Source organism: Ursus americanus, chromosome 14 (genome assembly GCF_024610735.1).
Source record: "Ursus americanus isolate L20-20 chromosome 14, mUrsAme1.1.p, whole genome shotgun sequence".
Taxonomy (NCBI): domain Eukaryota; kingdom Metazoa; phylum Chordata; class Mammalia; order Carnivora; family Ursidae; genus Ursus; species Ursus americanus.
In genome coordinates, this window is record NC_142140.1 from 3,278,504 (window position 1) to 3,301,232 (window position 22,729).

At 54.0% G+C, this 22,729-nt stretch overlaps 1 protein-coding gene across 8 annotated transcripts in view; it reads right to left on the minus strand.

Moving 5' to 3' along the window:
• Positions 1 to 22,729, minus strand: part of IQSEC1 (IQ motif and Sec7 domain ArfGEF 1) — a 379,884-nt gene that overhangs the window by 86,241 nt on the left and 270,914 nt on the right. Inside the window, exon 1 of one of the 8 annotated variants that reach the window (XM_087866743.1) lies at positions 8,842 to 8,909. The exons of 3 other annotated variants lie outside the window; for them this stretch is intronic. Coding sequence is in view for 4 of the 5 variants with exons in the window: in XM_045812308.2 (XP_045668264.2) it covers positions 2,331 to 2,467 (137 nt within the window). In the remaining variant the exon portion in view is untranslated. Of the gene's footprint in view, positions 1 to 2,330; positions 2,514 to 8,841; positions 8,910 to 22,729 lie in introns of those variants that run through there. 4 more of the 8 variants (XM_045812308.2, XM_045812305.2, XM_045812309.2 and 1 more) reach the window with 4 other exon arrangements.

Below are 22,729 nucleotides of genomic sequence, written 5' to 3' on the forward strand. Positions count from 1 at the left end.
CCACACCTAGGCATCTCTCCTTTGCCAGTGAGCATGCTCAAGGCTGGTTCTACCGCCAGCACGCAGGGCTCCGGTGTGTATGAATCTGTAAAAGGCGCCCTCTTCTGGTGGACACAGCCTCTGAGGCTCATGCTAGGAAAGACTATTCTTTCTTTGCCAAGTGCCCTTACACAGTGCACAACCTGAACATCTGTACGCTAGAAGTGCCTGGAGCTCCGCCCCACTAGGTGACTGTGACCCTTGGTCCCTGCCGCCCTCCTGACACCAGTAGTGGATCCTGCTCTTCCTTCAAGGGGGCAGGGAACCCTTCCAGTAAGCCTTTATAGTTAGCATGCAGGACATGTGGCCACATGTAGCCACCAGCTGCCTTCTTTTCTCAGACCCTGGGAGAGAGAAAGCCCCAGAAAAAGCCCTCTGGGAGATTTACATGGCAGAGATAAGACACTGGTGGGTTCAGAAATCACAAGGCCCACTGAGAAAACATCGGCAAAACTTAGCACTGACTTAAGCTGCCTCAGGGAGGACCAAAAAAGGTTACCAGGAAGGCCGGGAAAACCCCAGCCCACATCATGGGTGTTAGCCCAGGTGGGATGAATGACGTGGTTTGCCTGGGTCTTCAAGAAGACAGACCCTCAGTCCTCTCGGAGAGGCTGCCGCATGTCCTGGGCTTCTGCACTGAGTCAGGAGCCCCGAAGAGGCCAGGGCTGGCTCAAGGTCACCCAATGGCCAGCTGGCAGCCAGGCTGGGCCCACGCCAGGTCCCCAGGCTCCACCCAGGCTCCACCCTCACTCCAGACCCAGATCTGCTGGAGTGGGGGGGAGGGGGGAGCTGCTCTCCAACTCGGGCCTTCACCGGGCACAGAGGGACCGTTCTTTGTAACTCAACAATCCCCCTGTTTGCCCTGTGCCAGGCTACAGCCTCCCTCGAGTCCTGCTGACGAGGAAAATCTGGTGCCAGCGTCCACAAATATGTGTGCCTTCTGGAGGGAGGGGGCAGTCAGGCTCTCTAGCCGAGTGGGTGGACTTAAAGGCCCAGAGGGAAGCCACAGGATGGGTGCAGAGCAAGCTACCGGGTGTTTTCTTTGAAAGACAGTGCAGGGAATACACACACACACACACACACACACACAGCTCCTGAATACTTTCGGCAGGATACCCCCAAAATGCTCTTCATGTTTGCTCTGAGTGGGGGTGGGGGGGCATACGCAGTTTTCATTGTATATTTTTACAACGTTGACTATTTTCACCATGTCCCTGTTTTCCTAAGCACATATCAAACTCATAGAAATAAACCAAAAAATAAAAGGCCCGGGAAGAAAGGAAAAGGCTGGGAGCTCAGCATTTCAGAGAATGGAAGGAGCTCAGGTACTGAGCTTCCCCCCAAAGCTGAGATTACCTCTGCTTGCGGGGAGCTGGGCCATGTTGGTGGCCCATTCGTGCATGGTGGCATTTTAGCCTCAGACTGACCCGAAGAGGCGGGCCCTATTATTGTCACTCCTACTACACAAACCAGGAGACATCGCCTAAAGTGTTAGCCACTAGCCTAGTCTGGCTCTCGCTCCTGGCCTCAACTTCCTCCCAGGGACCCAAAGTTCTCAGGGAGCCCGGGGAGGAGCGACGCTGCTCCAGAGGCAACGTGCCTCGTCAGGCAACCGAGGGGAGTCCGCCCGCGGCGGTGGTGGTGGCGGCGGTGATGGTGGCGGGAGCAGAGCCTGCAACTTCCGGGGCCATGTAGGCAGGCTGCTGAGATGGGGCAGGGCTATTCTCTCAGCCCAGGCCCCCGCTGAACCACAGCCCCTGCCCGGGCCTCAGTTTCCTCATCTATTAAATGGGCGAGTCTTCGTGTTTTGCTGGTAGGAGTGAAGCTTACCCAAGGGGAGGTGCCTGGAGCATAGAAGGTGTTCGGCCCATACCCACTCCCCCCCTCGTTCCCTGCCCTGATAACTCCACGAGCAGTAAGGCTGCGTCCTGCCAGGCCAGGCAGTGGCCACTGCCCGGGGAAAGGCAGCGGGATCAGAGGGTGGACTGGAGGTTGGCAGTGACCCCTCCTCTCTAGTGGGCATGCCCTGGACACTGAGGAGGACGCAGAGCCCCTTGGGAGACGGGTGGGCAGGGTGCCTGAGCGTGTGCGTGAGCTCGAGTGAGCTTGCGTGGCGGCCTGAGATGTGGCAGGCCCTTGTTGCAGGCTGCGGCCCCTCCATCTCCCACCTCTCGCGGCCTCCAACAGACCCAGATTCAAAGAGCTTAGGAGGGGATGTTTATTTTCTAGACGGAGGTACTCAAGAGCTGGGCTGGGAAGACAAGGCCGGGGATCACCCGGCCCTCCCTTACCTTGGTCCAGTGCCCTGGGTGGGGGCCTCCTGCCACAAACAGCACAGCCTCGCTGGCCTCTGGGGCCTCCTCTGCGGCCCACGTAGGAGAGCTCCCTCAGCCCTTCCCCGGCCTGTGCAGTGGCCAGCGTGGGTCATAAGCCCTCAGCCCGTGCTTAATCCGCCAGGGCCCTAGTCAGCGCCAGCGGGACACGTGACACCCACAGCCCCACAGACCTGTTTGGCAGGAGTGGCAGCTGGTCTGGTGGGGGAGGGTTGCCTGCCCAGCCCGCCCTGCCCTCAGGGGCTGTCCCTGGTCACCACGCTCCTGCTGGCTCTTCCTGTCCAGAGCCTGTGGTCCTGGGCTCCTGCCTACCTTCCTGGGACAGGTACCGGTATGCAGAAGGGGAGGCAGGGCAGATGGGGAACAGGGCCCATTGTCACCAAATGGTGCTGGGTGATGCTGTGTGTGTGTGTACGTGGGTGTGTGTGAGTGCACGCATGCCCACACTCGGAATGGGACCCTTATTTCACACCATACACGAATCAATTCCAGGTAGGGTAAAGAGCTAATGCAAAATATACACAATAATATTCATGACCACAGAGTAGCAAAGGATTTCTTAAAACACAAGATACTAATAATGAAGCAAAAAATACATTTGACTACTTCAAGTCAGAACTCTGAAATGAAGACATTCACCCCAACGCTCCAGAAAAAGGAAAAAAGGCAAGATATTTACAATGTACGTAAATGATCAAGGATTCAAGTCTCAAATGCCTAAAGAACTTCCCCCCCAAATCAACGAGAAAATAAAAAGACAGCCCAAGATGGGCAAAAGACTTGACCAGGCACTTTACCAAAGAAGAGATCGAAATGGCCAATAAACATGCAAAAATGGCCCAATCTCATCGGCAATCCGGGAACTGCAAATTAACATCACAGTGAGAAACGTGTGAGGACTGATAACAGAAGGGGCGAGGGAGAAGGGGCGCCAGAGGAGGGAATAACCACGCAGTGTACTTTCCGGCCCCCCTAGAGGTAATGCGCAAGACAAATGGCTGTCCTGCGCATCAGGACACAGACAGGTTCAAGAACAGCAGCCCCAAACTCAAACCAACCCACGCGTCCATCGCGGGAGAGCGCAAACGTCAGCTGTGGCCTAGCGGTACCGGGGAACGGTACACAGCAGTGACGAGGACTCACCACAGCCACTTAGGACCGGACGAGCCACACGGCCGCGACTTCGAGCCCGAGGACCCAGACCCAAACAAGTACCTAGACCCCAGGCTGTTTACAGAGAGCTCGAAAACCAGAAAACCGGCAAAACAGAATGATGCTGTAAAGAGTCGTGCAGCGAGGTGCTAAGACAGCCAGAATAAGAGCATTATAATCACAAAAGTCGAAATGGTGAGGATCTTGGAGGCGTAACGGTTGGGGATGAACACAGCGCAGGGGTGCGGGGAGGCCTGCTTCTGACAACGCTCCGTTTCTCGACCCAGGTGGTAGGCACGTGTATATTTGTCTCATTTTTCTTTCGGCTGCTGCACGTGTGTCTTTTCACTGTCCCGTGGGACAGATTCGTATCACATTTAAACAGACACATTTGTGTGGTATGGGTAGGGGACAGGCACCTGCCACAACCTGCCACACCTCGACACAACGGCCACCACAGCCACATGGGACATCCGAGCTGAAAGGGCTCCTCCTACCCTCTCATTTTCGAGACAAGCACGGAGGATCAGAGATGGAAAGGCACTTGCCCAAGGCTGCAGAGCAAGTCGGGGCCAGGACTGGAATCCGGGTCTTAAACCAGGGTTCTCTCCTCTTCCTTTTGGGAGGATTTTCCCATTGCAAATTAACTTTACCACCAGTCGGAGCAGACTCATTCTGTTTAGCACTCGGTGCTCTGTGGAATTTTTATTCGCTTACTTATTCATTGTGGGGCTGTGAAAGCTGGAGGACAAGCTCCTGGAGGGAAGGGCTTTTGTCTGTTTTGCTCCCGTGGTAAAATAGGTGTTCCGTAAATATTTGTCGAATGAATAAATGAATGGAGCGGGATTTCTTTGGGACTTGGAGGCCCTAGAAATACTTAGTGGCTCCTGTGGTATCCCCAAAGGAGAAAATGAAAAAACTCTATGACATTGACACACTTTCTCAGAATTACTTTCATAACGGTCTTAGGTGGCTGGCACTATCATCACCCCATCTTCAGGAGGAGGAAACTGAGGCTCAGGGAGGCCTAGTGACTTGTCGTCCCAGGTCATGAAGCTACGAAGTGGAGAGCTCGTGTTTGAACCCAGCCCCAGAGGCAGGCTGGCCCTCAGCCAGTCCACTAAAGGACCCCCGAATCAGGATCCACGTGCTTCAGCCCCTCCTGCCCACCCCCCACCCCTACCTCTTTTAGGTGCCGGTTACAGCTTCCAAAGTGATTTCTGGTCTCTTCCAAACTCCTTCGGCCCAGGGAGGGCAAGGGACTTGTCCAGAGTAACGGAGTCCAGCTCTCTGCCTTCAAGCTTCCCAACAGTGTGACCGATACTGACCAACCAGTCCAGCTCGTGGATTTGCCAGAAGACAATCTCCGTACTGCTTCACTTCATACCAAATCCTCACGCCCCCCGGCTAAGTCCAAAAGCCGGCCCTAGTTCTGCATCTGGAGGAGCCGAATAACGAACCATTCCCAGACTAACCTCAGGCAACTGGCTTTATTAAAACACCCGGGCACTTAGCATTTTTTACAAACCTATATTACTATCCTGATAGCTTTCACCAAGCCCTCGGTTGATAATTAAAAAAAAAAAAATCATTGGCTCTGGGAGTCTTGGAGCTACAATGATCCTCTGGGGCCCCTAAACCGACTGATACATAAATCCTCTGTACACCGTCCGTTTGCATACCTCCAGGGAGGGAACTCACTACCTCCTAAGGCAGCTTGTTTCTTGTTTGGACCCAGCTCAGTTGAGCACAAAAAACCTTCTATCAGCCCCCGGCACTGGGGCCAACGAGGTGCTTCAGCCACCTTTCTGCCCTTGGGGAATTCAGGCGTGAGTGATTGTGTCATCCCAAAAGAATGGGACACAGCACAGGCCAGGATTACCTTCCAGAGCGGCAGCACGGGAGGCCCAAGCCATTACATCCCATCACACATGTCACGTGGATTTATGTGGGTCAGCCCGGACTCTGTGCTCATTGAGAACCCCTCCGGGAGGGATGCCTCCCTAAGAGCATCTGGGCACGAAAACTGGCAAACCGTGAGGTTCTAGGGCCCAAGGAACTGAAAGGATTGTCAGTAGTAGTAGGTGGGAGGGTGCAGCATTCCACATCTTCCCGCTGGCCTGTGGGGTTGACATCACTGTTTTAGTATTATGCTTCCAGAACCTTCATACACATAAATGGATGGGTCTGTGGTTTTGCAGATGAAATGGGATAATATATGTGAGAGCCACCGTGACAGGGTCTGGCAAGGAGCAGATGCTTAAAAAATGTTTGCTGGGTTTGAATTGCAATCAAGCTGGATCAGAAGGCCACATACACACAGTTCTTCGAAGAGTCACCGAGAACTTGGCTGCCTGTGTCCTGCCTTCCCAAGCTGGCACGTGCTGTGGTAGCTCAACGGGATGCCCCGGGGGAGCAGGAAGGGATTCCTGCAGGCTGGTGACTCACCTATGCCCCTTGCACACTCCCCCGAGGGGAGAACACAGGGACTCAGGGCAGGCTTTGCTGCAGCGGTGACATCGATGAGAGTAGGAGGAACAGAGGTTTCTAGGTGGCAGGGTGGGGGTGGGTGCATTCCTGCGGGAGCTAGGACAGGACAAGGCTGGGTCCAGAGGGAACGCTGGGGGTACTAGAAGATGCTGCTCCCCAAAGCAGGTTTGAGTTACACTTCCCCGTGGCAAGGTCTGAGTGCAGGGGTGGGGGGAACCCCAGTCCACACGGATCTCACCAACAGGACTGAGTGCGGGGGGCGGGGGGATCCCCAGTCCACACAGATCTCATCAACAGGACAGGCCTTTGCCCAACCTCTCTTATGCAAAAACACACTTTCCTAACAGGAACAAACAATCTCATTCCCTCCCCTGATTCTGAAACACCAGCCGGGAGTGATGAGACCATACCCCGGTGACAGAGGGCTGGCTGGGCTCTTTTAGGCTAGTTGACTCCCCAACCCAGTCGTCAGAATGCTGGTGGGGAGAAAGCTGAAGACACAAAGGGTCCCAAGTTCTGGCTTGGCCTTGGCACTCCCCTCTGCACAATGGGGAAGGGGCATAACTAAATAGCAGGGGGGCTGCTGTGGGGCCGGCAGGTCCGGGGTGGGCAGGAGAGGCAGGCTGGTCAGAGCTACAGCTGGAAGGGCAGGCAGCATGCGCCCTTCCAAAGCCGCCTTGACAGACGATGGCAAGTCTGGTCATGAGACCAAGATTACTTAATGTTTGCGAACTGTGCAGGAGTCCCCTGCAGAGGAAGGCACCAGTTCCCTTCCTTGTCCCTCCACTGCAGGGACCTCTGTGGGAACACAGAGTCCTCTGAGTGCTCCCTAGGCAGCAGCTCCCCAAGGATGGCTGGATTGCTGGAGAGCTGGGGACAGTGGGCTACGGCGTGAACTTGAACACATTCCTGCCTCTCTCTGGCCTCAGTTTCTCCAGCTCCAACAAAGGATAGGCCCTAGGATGCCCCCTCCAGCTCTGATGCTCAGTGGCCAGACTGTGGGCATCGTGGTACCCGGAGTCCCTCCTAGCTCATCTTTTCCTGCCTGGGGGTGGAGGTGGGGGGCTAGAGGGATGGGGCTGTTTCTCTTCTTTCCTTTCAAACCCAACTGCTGGGCTCTGGCCGCACATGGGTTCAGGAGCTTGGCCACCGTACCAGCCCAAGGGAGGGGCCAGGCATAATGCTGGGGGCAGAGGAGAGTAACCAGAGGGGCACTTCTGTGTCACCTCAGTTCAGACTTGCTCTGAGGGGGCTGCACAGGCCAGCACGTGGGTGGTCTGTGGGCACTGACCACAGAGTGGAGCGGCGGCTTGTCAAAGTGCATAGCCAGGCTCCTGCTCCTAGCGCAGAACAAGTACTTCTCTCCCCGCCCCCCCCCCAATTATAGAGCATGCTCAGAGCAAAATGTACAGAGCTGACCAGGCAGAGCAGACTGCTGTCCCCATGAGCCTGATCGCGTGGACAGGCTCGGGGGAGGGGACACCCACTGTCGTCTTTCTGCTCCGTTTGCTCCAGGAACAGATCAGCTGTGACAGTTGAGAGCTCGGCAATTTAAAGTGGCAACTCCCTGGCAGAAACATGGGGGGGGGAGGTGCTCCCCATGACTGGGGTGGGGGTGGGGACAGCCTTGACTCACCTCTCCAGCTGTCCCAGCCCCCTATACTGCCCAAGGGCAGCCCTTCTGGACAGGGCAGGGATTTCCCATAGCCAGAGCCCCCTGGCCCAGGAGGGTCCCACCTCAGACTGGCAGGTGGGGCAAGGTATCCTACACCTGAGACAACCCCCTCAGTTCTCAGACCGCCGCTGCCTCCTGTCCCATTTGGGACTGGGTCCAAAGACTGACGAGGGCTGTTTCAAGTGCTCAAGCACCGTCACCTAAGGGGACTGCTGCCGGGCCCTAGGGTCTGACCCAGAGCGGCCCCCAGTTATAAAAACCATCCTCTTGCCCACGTGGTGGCGGGAGGAGGGGTTGCCCAAGGTCATAGAGCGGGTCAGGGGCAGAGCTGGATTCGGACCCAGCCCCTCCAGTCCAGCCCAAACTCCTCACTCCCTCCCTAGACGCCGCTATCTGGCTCCCAGCGAATTCCTGAGATGCCTCAACCTCCCGCCCGCAGGCTCCGGACCTAGGACACAGTGGCGGGATTTCTCCGCCGGGAGGCAGGAGCGGGGAAGAGCGGGGAGGGGAGGGAGGGAGTGCGGCGCGGGGGTAGGGGGCACAGCTTCGCTTGGCGACCCTCGGGGCCTGGATTCACGTTTCCCCGCCCCGCGGAGACAGCCAACTGCATAGACGCGGAAATGGAGCACCCTGAGCTCCCCTCCCCCCAAGATCGCGCCTTTAGCGTTCACAAGGTTTCGTATAAACGCTCCGCATAGCCGCGGAGGCTGAATCTCCTGCGTCCTCACCGCTCGAGTCCCGGAGAGCGACACCCGCAGAGCCCCGGCTCAGAAAGACTGGCGTTGACGCACCCCAGGCCCTCCGGGCAGCCGGAGTAACCCCGGCCCCCAAAGCCGAAAGCCCGGCGGCCTCTGCTCCCTCAACCTCTACAACCGGGAGACCAGTGTCATCCCCGCCACTGCGGCCTCGGAACCTCCTCCCCGGCCGGGCTCCGCAAAATCGCCTGCGATCACCCCTCCCTCCCCCCGGTTCTCAAGAGCTGCTCGCGCGTCCGTGTAGCCGCGGCCTCGGGGGCGGAGCTGCCGCCCAGGCCTCTCCGCGGAGGGGACTCCTGGACGCGGCCCCCGCCACCCCCAGCCCCGGGCTAGACCCGCACCGCACCGCACCGCACCGGCCGCCGCCGCGCGCGTCCCCCGCCGGCCCGCCTCCTACCTCGCGGGTCCGCCTGCAGCCTCCGAGCGCGCGCCGTCCCCGCGGCGGGAGCGGAGCGCGGGCGCGGCCCCAGCGCGTCGGGCCGGCTGGGCGCGCGGGGGGGGGGGTGGTGGCCCGGGGGCGTCGGCAGCCCGAGCCCGAGCGGGAGCCGGAGCCCGAGCGCCGCCGGCCCTCCTGCCCGCGCCACCACCGCGCGCCGTGACCTTGGCTGCGGCCTCTCCGCGCCCGGCCTCAGTTTCCCCCTTTGAAAGGTGTGTGTGGGGGGCGGTGGGGAGGACGGGTGCCGCCCCGGCCGCCGACGTCACCCGAGCTGGGACGAGTTGAGGGCGCTCGGGTCGGTGGGGCCTCTGCAGCCGATGGGCCGGGGAGCGGGATACACACAGTCCAGGCGCGTTGGAGGGGGCACTGTGGCCCCAGCGTTTCCCTCAGACTCCCCAAGACCCCTAAACAAACACCTAGTCGCCGCGGCCTCACCCCAAGTCCCTTGGCCCCTCCCCCGGGGAACTGCAGCCCCTGCAGGCACGCAATGCCCAGCCTCCCTCCCCGAAGCCTCCCCAGTTCACAGATGAGAAAACTGAGGGCCAGAGAGGGGCAGCCACTGGTCCAGGGCTGCACAGCGGGTGGGGGCTGTTCACACCCACCCTGGCACCACGCCCCCTGAGGCCCCTCCAGGACCCGCGCTCCTCGTAGTAGTTCGGGAGGAGGATCTCGGCCTGCCGGCCTGCCGGCTGCACGCCTTATTCCACAGTGAACATTGACTCAGCACCAACTGAATGCTGGGGATGGGCCTCAGTGGTGTGGCAACTGTCATAGAAATGGGTGGCACAGTCTGAGAAAGGGACCCAATCCGTGGGGAAGAAGTGGCATAAATAGGAGAGGCTGGGCCTGAAAGAGGCAGGAAGGGGGTGGCATCTCCGGGGAGGAGTATGCTTAGGAAACAGCAAGGATGGGAATGCGCATTGCCCAGTGTGTAGGGGAGAGAAGGCGGGTTCTGAGAGCCTTGAACACCAGACCAAAAAAAAAAAAAAAAAAAAAAAAAGGCGTCTTCCTTTCCTAGGCAGCAGGGAGCCCCCGACCAGTTTGGAGCAAGCAAGGACGTCAGCGGTCCGGGCTGTGTTTTAGGAAGCGTCCCCTGGTGGCCAAAAGGGGCGACACAGTAGGCGAGAGGGACGCGTCTGCAGTGGTCCAGCTGTGAGGAAGCTGGCTTAGTGATGTAATGAGTCAGGAGACTCGAGTCTCTGCCCGCCGTGCCACCCACAGGCTGTGTGACCTTGGGCAAGGCACTTCCCCTCTCTGAGCTTCTGGGAGGGAAGGAGCCTGATTTTCAGCTCTGATATCTCATGACCCTGGATATCGGGGCCAGGTGGGAGTAGCAGACTGTAGAATTCAGGAAGGAACAGACAGATCAGAGGTTCAGCACTTTATGGGACTTACTACACTTACTTGTACTACTACTCTCCCAATTTTACGGACAAGGACACTGCAGCACGGAGAGGGTAATTCGCCTTTCCAGGCTCACACAACTGCTAAGTGTCTGAATGCAGGCCTATGCGGCTACAGTCTAAATGGGGGGCCTGACCACCTCAGTCTCTTGTCTTGGAGCATTTATTGAACACCTAAAGCATTCCTGAAGTATACAAGGCACTGGTGACAGACAGACAAATAAGGAACAGCCCAGCTCCTAGTGGCTCTTCCTCGCCCTGTCTCACAGCAAACCCGACAGTGGGCACCCTGGGGGATGGGCTTTTGGGGCAAAGCATGAGTCCCCACCCCGAACCTCCTCTTATGTTCTTCTGTATGTTGGAGGTTTTGTTTTTAAGAACTATGAATTCATTTTATAGTTTCAAAAATATTTTTAGAAAGGAAGAAGAGATGCTTGTAGTTTTAATATCTGAAAATGTTCTATGAGAGAAGCCACCTCCTTTAGTTAGCAGTGCCAGGAGTGAGTTACCTGGCAGGTTGGAAGGCAGGGGAGGGAAGTGAGAACAGCAAGGGTTCTAGAAATCGTTCAGCCTGGGCGAGTCTCATCACCTCTTTGAGCCTCACTTGAATTCATCTGTAAAATGAAACTAATGATAAAAATCTCCACCCTGTCTCCCTTCAAAGGCTGCTGTGCAGATTAACCATGATACTGTGTAAAAACGTTGTGTCAAAGTGCATTGTATAAATATTTTTATTTCCAGAAACCATGAAGGAAAATATTGATCAACTCAACTATGTAAAAATTAAAACTTCTGAATAGAATAAAAAATACCGCAAAGTTAAAAAAGGCAAATGGCAAATTAAAAAAAAAAAATTATCTGCAGTGCATATGCCAGAAGTTAATTGAGGAAAACGAGATGAACGTTAATTTTCCTCATACAGAAAGAGCTCTTTCAAATCGATAGGAAAAGATGATGAACCAACTAGAAAAAAAGAGTAAAGGATAGGAACAAGCAGTCCATGGAAAGATTCGATCGCATTTGTAATTAAATGCATATTAAAGAAATACAAGTCAAAATATAACATACCCGTCACTTTTTGTAACCTTACCAAGTTGGCAAAAACGAACAAGTTTGGTAATACTTTTGCTGTTGAAGGGGGGGATGCATGCACTCACCAACACTGTCGGGTGAGGGGCAAGGTAGCGCCACACTTTTGAAGGGTGATGTGGCAAAGGTCTCCAGCAGGCAAACATAAAAATTCAAGGATAGTCCACAGTATTCTGTGTAAGCAAACGGAAACGGTATGAAGACCCGCAAGCGGGGCTTTGCTGGGATGGACTGGGATGATGATGATTGACCTCAGGCAATCCGGTCAGTGGGAAAAGCAGGTGCGGTACGGCGTATGGTATGTTACTTTCCGTGTCAAAAAGACGGGGGTCTCCTGTACATGCTGGTACATGCATCTATTATCTCTGACAAGGACGCTTAAGAAACGGGAGCAGCAGTGCCTTCAGGAATGGCATGGAGAATTGGGGACGGGGTGGAAAGGAGCCTGGCTTTTCACTGAAATGTTCTGTTGAAATGTTTTGTTTTGTCTTGTTTGCGCTACAGGCACATACTACCGGTTTCTGAAAAGTAGGTTAAAAAAAATAATCATTTGTGAAACTGGGCGGGGAGTTTCTAGGCCCTGCTCTGACACAAGCTGGGGTTGACTCCCTATGTGACCTCCGTGCAGGATGATGTCCCTCTGAGCCTCAAGGTCCCCTTCTATCTAGTGGACAGGAAGCGCGAGATAAGAGTTCCAAGGCTCCTTACAGCTCTGACGCCATGCCAGCCCCAGAACCTTCTCACCAGATAAGCCAACCAGCTATGGAATGGCTGCTGGGGAGGTAGGGGGCTCCCCACCCTTGGACCTGTGGCAGCAGAGGCCAATGGTCCGTTGGCCTGGGGATGGCGGCTTGTGTGTCTTCTAAGACCCCTCCTGGCATGCCCATATGCTGTTCCTTTTTCCTTCTCCCACTCATGGTGCCCTGCCCGGAAACTCTTAGTTCATATTTCCTCTCCAGGTTACCCCTGGCAACATCCCATCTGTCTGGGTCGGAGGTCAGTTCTGGGGAGTAGGGACAGATGACACAGTCCTAGGCACCCATGTGGGGTTGAGATGTCAGTGGGGCAAAGCCTTATGCTGGGAAACCAAGCCTCTTACCCCATCCAGAGATCAGCCCTGGCCTCAGTCCTGCTCTTTTCCACCTTCATAGACAGCCCTCCATCCCCACTGCCTCTCTGGTTAACCCCCAGTCATCACCCAGAATGTTCTGTGGCTCCCCATTGCCCACCAAACCAAGCTGACACTCCTCAGCTGGACATTCAAACAGTTTGCATTTTCTGGCCTCAATTTACCCTTGTAGCCCTTCCCTCCATCCATTATGTCTCTTATTTAAAGCAATTTCCAACAATACAGCTTTAATTACATCCCTCCCTTGCTTAGAACCCTTCTATGGCTCCCACTGACCTGGAGGATAAAGTCTAAGTGTCACCAGCCAGACCCCAAGATCTGACATACACTGCCCACCTGCTTGTCTTACATTTTCCCTTAAGCTCTTCTTTCCGGTTTGCCTCTTTTTTTTTTTTTTTAAAGATTTTATTTATTTATTTGACAGAGAGAGAGACAGCCAGCGAGAGGGAACACACGCAGGGGAAGTGGGAGAGGAAGAAGCAGGCTTCCAGCGGAAGAGCCTGACGTGGGGCTCGATCCCAGAACTCCGGGATCACGCCCTGAGCCGAAGACAGACGCTTAAGGACCGCGTCACCCAGGCGCCCCTCCGGTTTGCCTCTTAACACAGGCAAATGAAACCCAAAACCAGCCCTCAGGCCATGGTGACTGTCCTGCTAAGACCTCCCACTGGCCTAGACAACTCAGACCTTTTGAGCTAAACCCCCTACTCATACCTGGGCAGATGGACCGAGGAGTGACCTCTGGTATGACGTACCATTACCTCTACCTCATTATATGTTATATACATTATATGTTACATAATGTATGTCTAGGCACGTGCTCCCTTATGTCCGCCTCTACACAGGATAACGAGGCTTCCCTGTCAAAATATTCATCCTAACCCTAAACAAAAGGAACACATTCACCCTCTCTCGGGGAGTCACAGCTCTGGAAACCATTCCCTGTGATCTCCTTATTTGCTGCAAATAGAAGTTTTCTTTGTGCAACAACTCAACCTGGTGCAGTTTCTGATTCACCCAGGAGCCACCTCACTTTGGTTTGTTTACATAAGCTTCTCAGGTTAGCATCAAAACTGGCTTCTGCCTTCTGGCCCAGCCACATCTGCAGCAGCTTCCCCCAGAGCCAGGCTATACTTAATGCCTTCTCAGCACACTGTGCTATTTCACAACATTGAGTATTTGCACATACTATTCCCTTGGCTCCTCAATATATAAAGAGTTCTTACAAATAAATAAGAAAAAGCCACGATCCACTCAAAATAAAAATATCCAATTCATCTACCTGGGTAGTTCAGAGAAAAAGTCATCCAGGTGGTTGGGAACATGCTTTTGTTAAAATGGAAGGGGGTTTTTATCTTCATGCAAATGACATTGAAAAAACTGTATCATGGTCAAATGATTTTTACAAAGGTGTCAAGAACTTACTAGAGAGTGTAGTTTCTTCAACAAACAGCACTGGGACAATTGTCTACTACATGCAAAAGGAGGCATTTGGACTCTTCCCATCATCCACAAAAATTAAGTCAAAATGATCAATGGTCTAGATGTAAGAGTTAAAACTATAAAGCTCTTAGAAGAAAACATAGGAGCAAATAGTTGTGACCTGGCATTAGGCAATAATTTCTTAGATATAAAATGACTTCTTAGATACAAAAATATCTTAGATTTTTTTCTTAGATATAATGATTTCTTGGATACCAAACACATAAGCAATAAAAGAAAAATTTGATAGAGTGGTACTTTATCAAAATTAAAAACTATTACGTTTCAAAAGACAGCATCAAGAAAGCAAAAAATTAAGCCACAGACTGGGAGAAAAGGTTTGCAAATCATATAACCAAAAACCAAAACATCCCGCAAAGCAAAGCACCCCACAAAGACTCGTATTTAGAATATAAAAAAACTCTTGTGACTCAATAACAAGAACACAGCACCCTTAAAAGATGGGCAAAAAGTTTGAAGAGGTATTTCACCAAAGGAGATACATGAATGGCCAAGAAGCACATGAGAAGATGCTCACGATTGCTAGGCATCAGAGAAACTCCAATCACAACCACGGCGAGGTGGCACTTCCCACCCACTAGGATGGCTGTCATCAAAGAGACAGACAAGTGCGGGCGAGGATGTGGAGAAATCAGAGCCCTCTTACACTGCTGGTGGGCAAGTAAAATGGTGCCGGCACTTTGGGAAACAATCGGGTGTTTCTTACAAAGTTAAACAGTTACTCTACGAACCCCTGGATTCTACTCCTAGATATTACCAAGAAAAAGGAAAACATATGTCCCCATGAAAATCTTGTATGCAAATATTAGTAGCAGAATTATTCATAATAACCCCCAGAGCGGAAACCACCCAAATGTCCGGCGACCGGGTCTATCCACACGATGGACTATTATTCAGCCATAAAAAGGGATGAAGGGCTGCTCCGTGTGACACCCGGACAACCCGGAAAACAGGAGGCGAAGTGAAAGCAGCCGCGCACAAAGGTTATACGCTGCATGATTCCGCTGATACCGACATGCTCAGAAAGGCAAATCTCTAGAGACAAAAAGTACATCTATGGTTATCAGGAGCTAGAAGAGGGACACGGCCTTGATGGGGACTAGAGATGAGGCTCCTTTTCAGGGTGATGGAAATAATTTAGAATAAAATTGTGACGTTTATACAGCTCTGTAAATATCTCTAATAATCATGAATTTATGGGACATCAATGACATCTTGGAGAATGAGTGGTGACCGAATGTAATGCAAGATCTGGATTAGGGAAAACCTTGACATGAGGGCATTCCCGAGACAACTGGTAAAGGTGACTATAAATTGTATATTAGATCCCAGTCTGGTGTCAGTGTTAGACTTCTTGAATTTGACTTTTGAACCATGTTTACGTAACAAAATGTTCTTGTTCTTAGGAAACAGACACCAAAGTACTATTCAGGAGTAAAAGTCATCGTGTTGCATGACTGCAATGACCTCTCCAATAGTTCTGGGGGGAAAACACTATTGTGAGAGAGCAAAATCTGGCGAACATTAGTAATAATGAATTTGGGTGAAGGGTGCAGGGGAGAAGGCTGGTTGGTTTTTTTTTTTGTTTTTTGTTTTTTGGGTATTATTCTTGCAAGTCTTCTTGTAGATTGAAATTATTACGAAATAACTCTTACAACTCTTAAAAAATCCACACATAAAAAAATTATTGCATGGAACCGGAAGACCCCTGAGAGTAAACCCATGGATTCGAAAAGGAGAAAAAGCACCAATCTAGTTGTGAACACAGCTCCCATAGGGACTGCCCCCTGCTCATCACGTGTCTCTGAGATCATCCCCCACCCCCATCCCCCAAAGACATAGCTAGAAGCCAGAAGGCAGGGTTGGGACACATGCCTGTGTGCCCCTCAGCTTGCATTAATTCATTAATTCATTCATCCAACAGATATTTGAGTGCCTGCTATGTGCCAGGAATCAGCGGGGACACATACAAATGTCCCTGCCCTCATGGCACTGATGTTCAGCTGGGGTCAGGGGAGGGTCCTGCAGGAGGAGGAAGGCGGTGTGCAAACCCCTCTGCTCTGTCCGGGCCCAGTCTGGAGAGCAGGTGCCTGAATCATCTCCATTCCTCTGGATAATAAGGAAGTCAAATTCTGTCCCCACAGAAAAGAGGGTCCCAGCTTTTGGACACTGGGGTCCACAGCCTAGAGGGACCAGGCAAAAATGCTGGGTCACCTCAGATTGGCAGAGCTCAGAACAGAACTAGAAAAACAGCTGCTAGGGAGGGTGGCTGCAGGCTGTGAGTGTGGAGGGGTGTACGAATGGGGGGGGGGACAGGGTGTCAAGGGAGAACCTCACTCTCCTTCCACCACAAAAACCAGCAAGGGGCTGGCCAGAGTGCTAGCCAGGCAGAGCTATCATGAGGTGCCCCTCCCCCCATTCCGATCCTGGAAGTCTCGGGGATTCCCAAGCTGGGAGCCCCTGGATTATTTTAGGGGATCTTACATCCCATATGCACACCCAATGCTGCTGGTAGACCAAACAAATACTGTTTCACACATTAACATGTTTCAAACCAAAATAGAATCTGTTGTGAATAAAATTCATAGACTTCAAATTCATCTGAAATGGGTTCTTGGTGGCTTATTGTAATTTTTCAGCCATGGATACTAACATGGGGGTGGGGAGGTTTCTTCCAAGTTTTAGTGATGTAGAGGCATCCTGCTTTTACTGGAAAAGCCTGGAGAGTGTACTTAGAGCCCCCCTTACTTCACAGTGGGGAGGACAGGGTTGGAGCAAGGGGCTGGCTCCAGAGGGGGTGGTCCTCAGGCTCCCCACTCAGCACACCCTGGGTGCTGGCTGCCTGAGGGCAGGGCGGCTGGGAGCCAGGGGCTGGACGGATGCCCAGTAGGGCTGGTCCTGCTCACACCCTGGCACCATGTGTTATCAGATCTCCTGCCCCCAGGAGACTGGGAGGGAGCCCCTCAAGAGCAGCGACCAGGATAAGGCCGAATCCCTTCCGGGTCCCAAGCAGCCAGCACAAGGTCAGGGTGACCACCAAGGTGGGCAGGTAGGAGGGCAGCGAGATGAAGGGGGCGGAGCTGGGCTCAGGCCAGCTGACTCCTGGCTCTCCCCTTGCTAGCTGTGTGGCCACTGAACACTTGGAACGGGGCTAGTGCAGATGGGGAACTGAGTTTAAAAAAAATTTCATGTAACTAGTTAAAACTGAAATAGCCCCATATGGCTGGTAGCTTCCTTCTGGGGCAGGGCAGCTCTACGGGCTTACCAGTAACACAGAACGAGACCGCTGAAGTGAGCAGTGGTTTGGCGCCACTGCACTCCCAGCAGGGATTCGTGGGTCCCCGCCTCCCACGAAGGCTGGATGCCGGAGCAAGCCTTGGTTCCCTCAGCTGGTCTGGCTTGGGGACCACGCACTTCCGGTGGGTATATAAACCAGGGACTCTGTATGTCATGGGCAACCGACAGGTCTTCAAGGGTAATTTTACCAGGCTGGTTTGGGGCCTTCGTACAATGCGTATAGAACTTGCTTTGCTCAGCCTAACCTTTGTGAGAGAAGAACCCAGCAAAATCCTAACGATAACATATGCTCTGATTACAAAATAGGGCTACAAATTCCCCCCATCCTGGCGCCCAGGCCCCTCTGCCGTGGGACTTGTCCCTTCCCCTTCCCACCCAGAGGGAGGTTTATGTCCCTTCCCCTTGGTCACGTGATTTCTTTGTACACTCGAATGTGGCAGAAGCGATGGTTGGGCCGGTTCTGAGGCCGCGTGTGCCTCAAGAGGCTTGCACCTCCATACTCATCTTTGTGGAACGCTGCCCTTGGACCTTAGTGGATAGAAGCTGGATGCCCACTGGGGGCCACGTGGAGGGGAATGGAAGGGACCCCAGGTACAGAAGCTGGCTGCCCACTGGGGCAAGGGGCCATGTAAAGGGGTACTGGGGTGCCCCACCACCAACTGCAGACATGTGAGTGGGGCCATCTTGGACCTTCCAGGCCCAGCCGACCCTCTAGCCAAGTGTGGCAAAGGAGTGAGCCCCGGGAGACCAGCCGAACCACCCAGATTTTCCAACCCACAAGAAGAAATCATTGTGCACAAGAAGAAATCATTGCTGTTGTAAGTCACTACATTTTGGCTGGTTTGTTACACAGCTAAACACAAGAAGAAATCATTGCTGTTGTAAGTCACTACATTTTGGCTGGTTTGTTACACAGCTAAACGAAACAGGTACATTACACTCATCGGTAGTGAGACTGTCTGTGAGTGTCAGCTCAGGGCCAGCCCGTGGCCGCAGGAGCAGAACCACAGCCCCGAAGCATTCCCTGCACCCTGGGCAGGGAGCCTGGGTGTCCAAGAGCAATCTCTGAGGCTCCCAGGGGAACTTATCTGTCCTTTAACAGGACAGAGACTTGAGTGGGGCCAGAGGGAGGCAGCCTTGGGGAGCTGCCCTGAGGTTTGCACTTGGGCCAGGCAGGCTCCGACCGGTCACAGGCAGGACCGGAGGAGCCGGGGTGCAGAGGGTTTCTAGGTCAGCACCATCCTGCTCCTGGCGCATTTATGAAGATATTCACCTAAAGCCACCCTTACCCGGCCCTGCCCTCCCCCAGATCCAGCTTCTTGGTCTTCCCTGCTATTCGGCTCCCCACCCTGAGGGCAGCAGATACCCCACAGACACTCCTCCAACTCCCAACTCAAGGGGATGCCGGCAGGCGGCTGCCACAACACAGGCAGGGATCACAAATCTTCGTGCAGTGAGGATGGGGGTGGGGGGTGCCGGAGCTGTCAGCAAAGGACTCCACCTTCAGTGGACATATTGTCAGAGGCACCAGATGGGGCCCTTCTCCCATGACTGGCCCAGCAGCCGTATCCAGCCTCCAGATGATGGAGTAGTGGGGGCACCCGCTGGGGGCCAGCTGCCACCTGGGAGGAGGGCAGACACCGGGGTGGGAAGCATGGGAACACCTCTCCACTTATCTGACCCACTACACTGGTCGACCCTCCAATTTCCAAAGGCACGTTCAAATCTGGGTCCCCATTCTGATGCAGCCACTTTCCAACTAGCAAGGAATGTGGACAAGTGATTTGGCTGGCCTCAGTTTCCCCATCTGCAAAACAGGGTGGATATTCCTACTTGACGGGGTTGCTGAGAGAATTAAATGAGCACCGAGTAGGGCCCGACACACATTCAGCATTCAGAGAAGGGCATGTTGTTCCGGTGGCTGCTGGGAAGCCTCCGGCCGCCTGGCTCCTTCCTTTGCACTCCCGTGTCACCCCGCGAGTGTGTCAGGGCGCCATGTCGCAGCCTCGAGGTGCTCACCGCGGCCTGCTTATCTGGGACATCTGTGTGTGCAGATGAAACGTGGCTTGTTACCTAGTTCTTGACTGAAGTTTGGGCCACGACTTCTGGTGTCTCATGTTGTTTCTGGGGCCCCACCTCTTACCCCATCACCATTGGTCAGGAGCCCCCAGTGTGTTAAGCTTGTCACGGGATCCACCTTGCCAGCCCCTCCCGGCCAAGCTCACAGAGTCCCCTGACCTGTGGGAGAATGGCTTGATGGTTTCTTCGAGGCCTTCCAGCTCTGACTTTCTCTGCTGCACCTGCTGGGCAGCCATAGGAGAGAGGAGGGACACCACCCTTCTATGAACCCAGTGGACCAGGAAGGTGCCGGTGCCTCCGCGAGCACATCTCATCTCATCATGGAGGCAGACAGAGCAGGCAGGGGGCGCGTTGTGAAGCCCTTGGGAGCTCTGGGTCCTGCCAGCCTCGGTTCAGATCCCATCCGTGACATTACTGACTGCACGTGGCTAGGGGACTTAACCTCACTGTCAGTTTCCTCCTCCACGAAGTAGGGGTGTTACAAGTGCTGCAGAAAAACAGACCCCCTTTGGGTTAGTGGGGGCGTCTCCACTTCAGTCGGGGGATTTCAGTGTGCCACGGCCAGCAACTGCTTTTTATTTTTATTTTATTATTATTATTTTTGAAGATTTTATTTGACAGAGAGAGAGCACAGGCAGGGGGAGCAGCAGGCAGAGGGAGAAGCAGGCTCCCCGCTGAGCAGGGAGCCTGACACGGGGCTCAATCCCAGGATCCCGGGATCATGACCTGAGCCGAAGGCAGTCACTTAACCAATTGAGCCCCCCAGGTGCCCCCCAGCATCTGCTTTTTATACCCACGAACCAGCCAGTGTCGACAGGGCCCAAACTAGGGCAGCACGTTTTAGGGACAGACGTCTTTAGGATTTCAGCACCAGATTTTTTTTTTTTTTTTGGACATTAAGAGTGTTTCCTATCCTAAGTCATCCTAGAAACCAGCTACAAAGTCTTTCCATATTGGGTCTCACTCATACCCAATAGGCCCCCCCAGCGCTGAAAGCCCACCGTGACAGCACCAGATACCAGAAAACGACATGATCTGTGTGAAGGGCCCGACCGTGCCGGCACACGCTGATGCTCCCCCCAGACCAGCTGATGTTATTATTTGTGTCCCTGTGTCTCCAGAGAGGCCAGGGCTCCGGGGAGGGGCGGCGGCCTGTCTTGGGCACATGGAAGTCCGGGCTGGGGTTGTGACAGCACTTGAAGGTAAAATGTGGTTACTTACGTGGTTCTTAGAGGTTCTGAAGTTTGGGGCTGAGCCCAGCTGCCTCTCCCTGTGGTCCCCCTCTACCAGCACCACCTGCCACCCTCAGTCAGGGGCTCCAAGGGCAAGCAGCAGAGGTGGCTCGTGACCACCATGCTGCCGGACACATCCTCTCTCCCCCATCATCATCCCCCCATCATCGTTCACAGGTGGGCCTCAGCTGGCCCTGCCTCCAGCAAACGCTTAACGCATGAGATAGAATATCCCCCAGATGGGACCCTCAGGCTCTCACACCGGCCCAGCCAGACTCCCTTCTCGGGGAGGGATGCTGGAAGCCCCCCCCCCCTTTGCGTCTGAATTCCCTGGTGGCTGTCTACCCTGCTCTCCCTCTGTCACCAGCCCCATCCCCCATCTCTACTGGCCTCCTCCTTGTCCTCTGGTGCACTCCTCAGAGAGGCTCTTGCTGACCGACCATCTGACTAAAATGGCCTCCACCAAGTCATTCCCTGCCCCCCATCGACCCATTTATCTTCCTCACTGCAATGCCTGAAAGTATCTCCTTCAGTTGTTTGCTTACTTATTTCCTGTCTCCCTCCCCGCCACGGCTCCAGGGGGAGGAGATGTGGGTCTGACTTCCTCACTGTTTTCAGCAGGGCCTGGCACACAGTGGGTGCTCAGTAGACACTAGCTGAATGATTCATTAATAGAATAGCTCACTTGGTACGCTCCCAGGGCAGAAAGAGGAGCCACGGAGGCAGGGGCATGTCCAGCCGCCCAGCGGGAAGGAGACACACCAGAAAATCCCATCCCAGGGGCGGACATTCTGTTAATCTCCGCAGTGACCGCTGAGGTGGTGATTAGTAAGCCGTTTTCTAGATAAGGCAACCGGAGGCCGAGAGAAGTGAAGTGACTTGCCCAAACTACACAGCTTATACACAGAAAGAGACCCATCTCAGGGCGCCTGGGGGGCTCACTTGGTTAAACACCCGACTCTTGGTTTTGGCTCAAGTCACGATCTCGGGGTCGTGGGATCAGCGCTCAGTGGGGAGTCTGCTTGAGAGTCTCTCTCTTAAATAAATACATCTTCAGAGAGAGAAAAAAGCTGGGTCCTGGGCCCAGCTTTCTTAGGATCTACAGCCGCATAAAGGAGAGTTCACCGTGCAAAGGAAGAAGCTGCAACAGCCAACATTTACTGCCACCTGCCAGGCACTGACCCACGTACTTCCAAGCTTTGTTCATTTGTCCACTCTGGGAGGTAATTACCGGCCCATTCTGCAGATAGAAAACTGAGGCCCAGAGCAGCTCTGTGACTTGCCCTAGGTCATACAGCAAAGCAGCAGCCCATCTAGGCTGGGTACTCAGGCTGCCAGGCTTCCCCATAGGGTGATGACAAAGGTGAGGCATGCTGTGCCCCCCCACTGCCTCAGTTTTCCCTTTGTGCAATGAGGGTGTGGACAGAATGAACTCTGACCTGTATGATGTCATCAAGGAGGCGGGACTCTTGCCTGGGAAGCCTTAGGGCTGAAAAGGGAAGTGAGGAGTGGCTGTTTCCCCATCCCACCCGCTCCCCACCCTGGCCCTGAGCCAGGTGGGTGGTTACTTCCCTTTGACCACTTCCTCCGGAAATTCCCCAGGAAATGCCCCTGTGCCCATAGCCTGAGCAGAGGTCCAGCCTCCAGTCCCAGAAGCCTCATTCCTTGCATCCTCCTGCTAAGGTTGCCCGGAACAGAAACTAGAAGGCCCACTAATTAGCATGCTCATGTGTGTGTGCACATGTGTGTCTATACATATACACGTGTGCATACACACAAATTGCTGTGTGTGTGTGTGTACATATATACTGCTGATTAGATCAATTGTTTTATCTACATAAGAAAACAACAATGAAAACTAGGGCTGACAGTGCATTGGGGCACACTGCACCTCTCTCTCTCAGGGCCCCTTCCCCTCCCCTCTGTGAGGCACCAGCCTCCTGCCCCATCCTCTGCCTCCGGTCTCCCCCCTGCCACTCTGTCCTCCACTCAAGCTCCCATCCTCCACTCAGGGAGCTTGGGCAAGCCTTGGGCAAGCCACACTGAGCTTCGAGCTCAGATCTGATGCCTTCGAGGCAGTGGAGCAGATGGTTAAGAGCCCGGGCTTTGGGGTCCAGC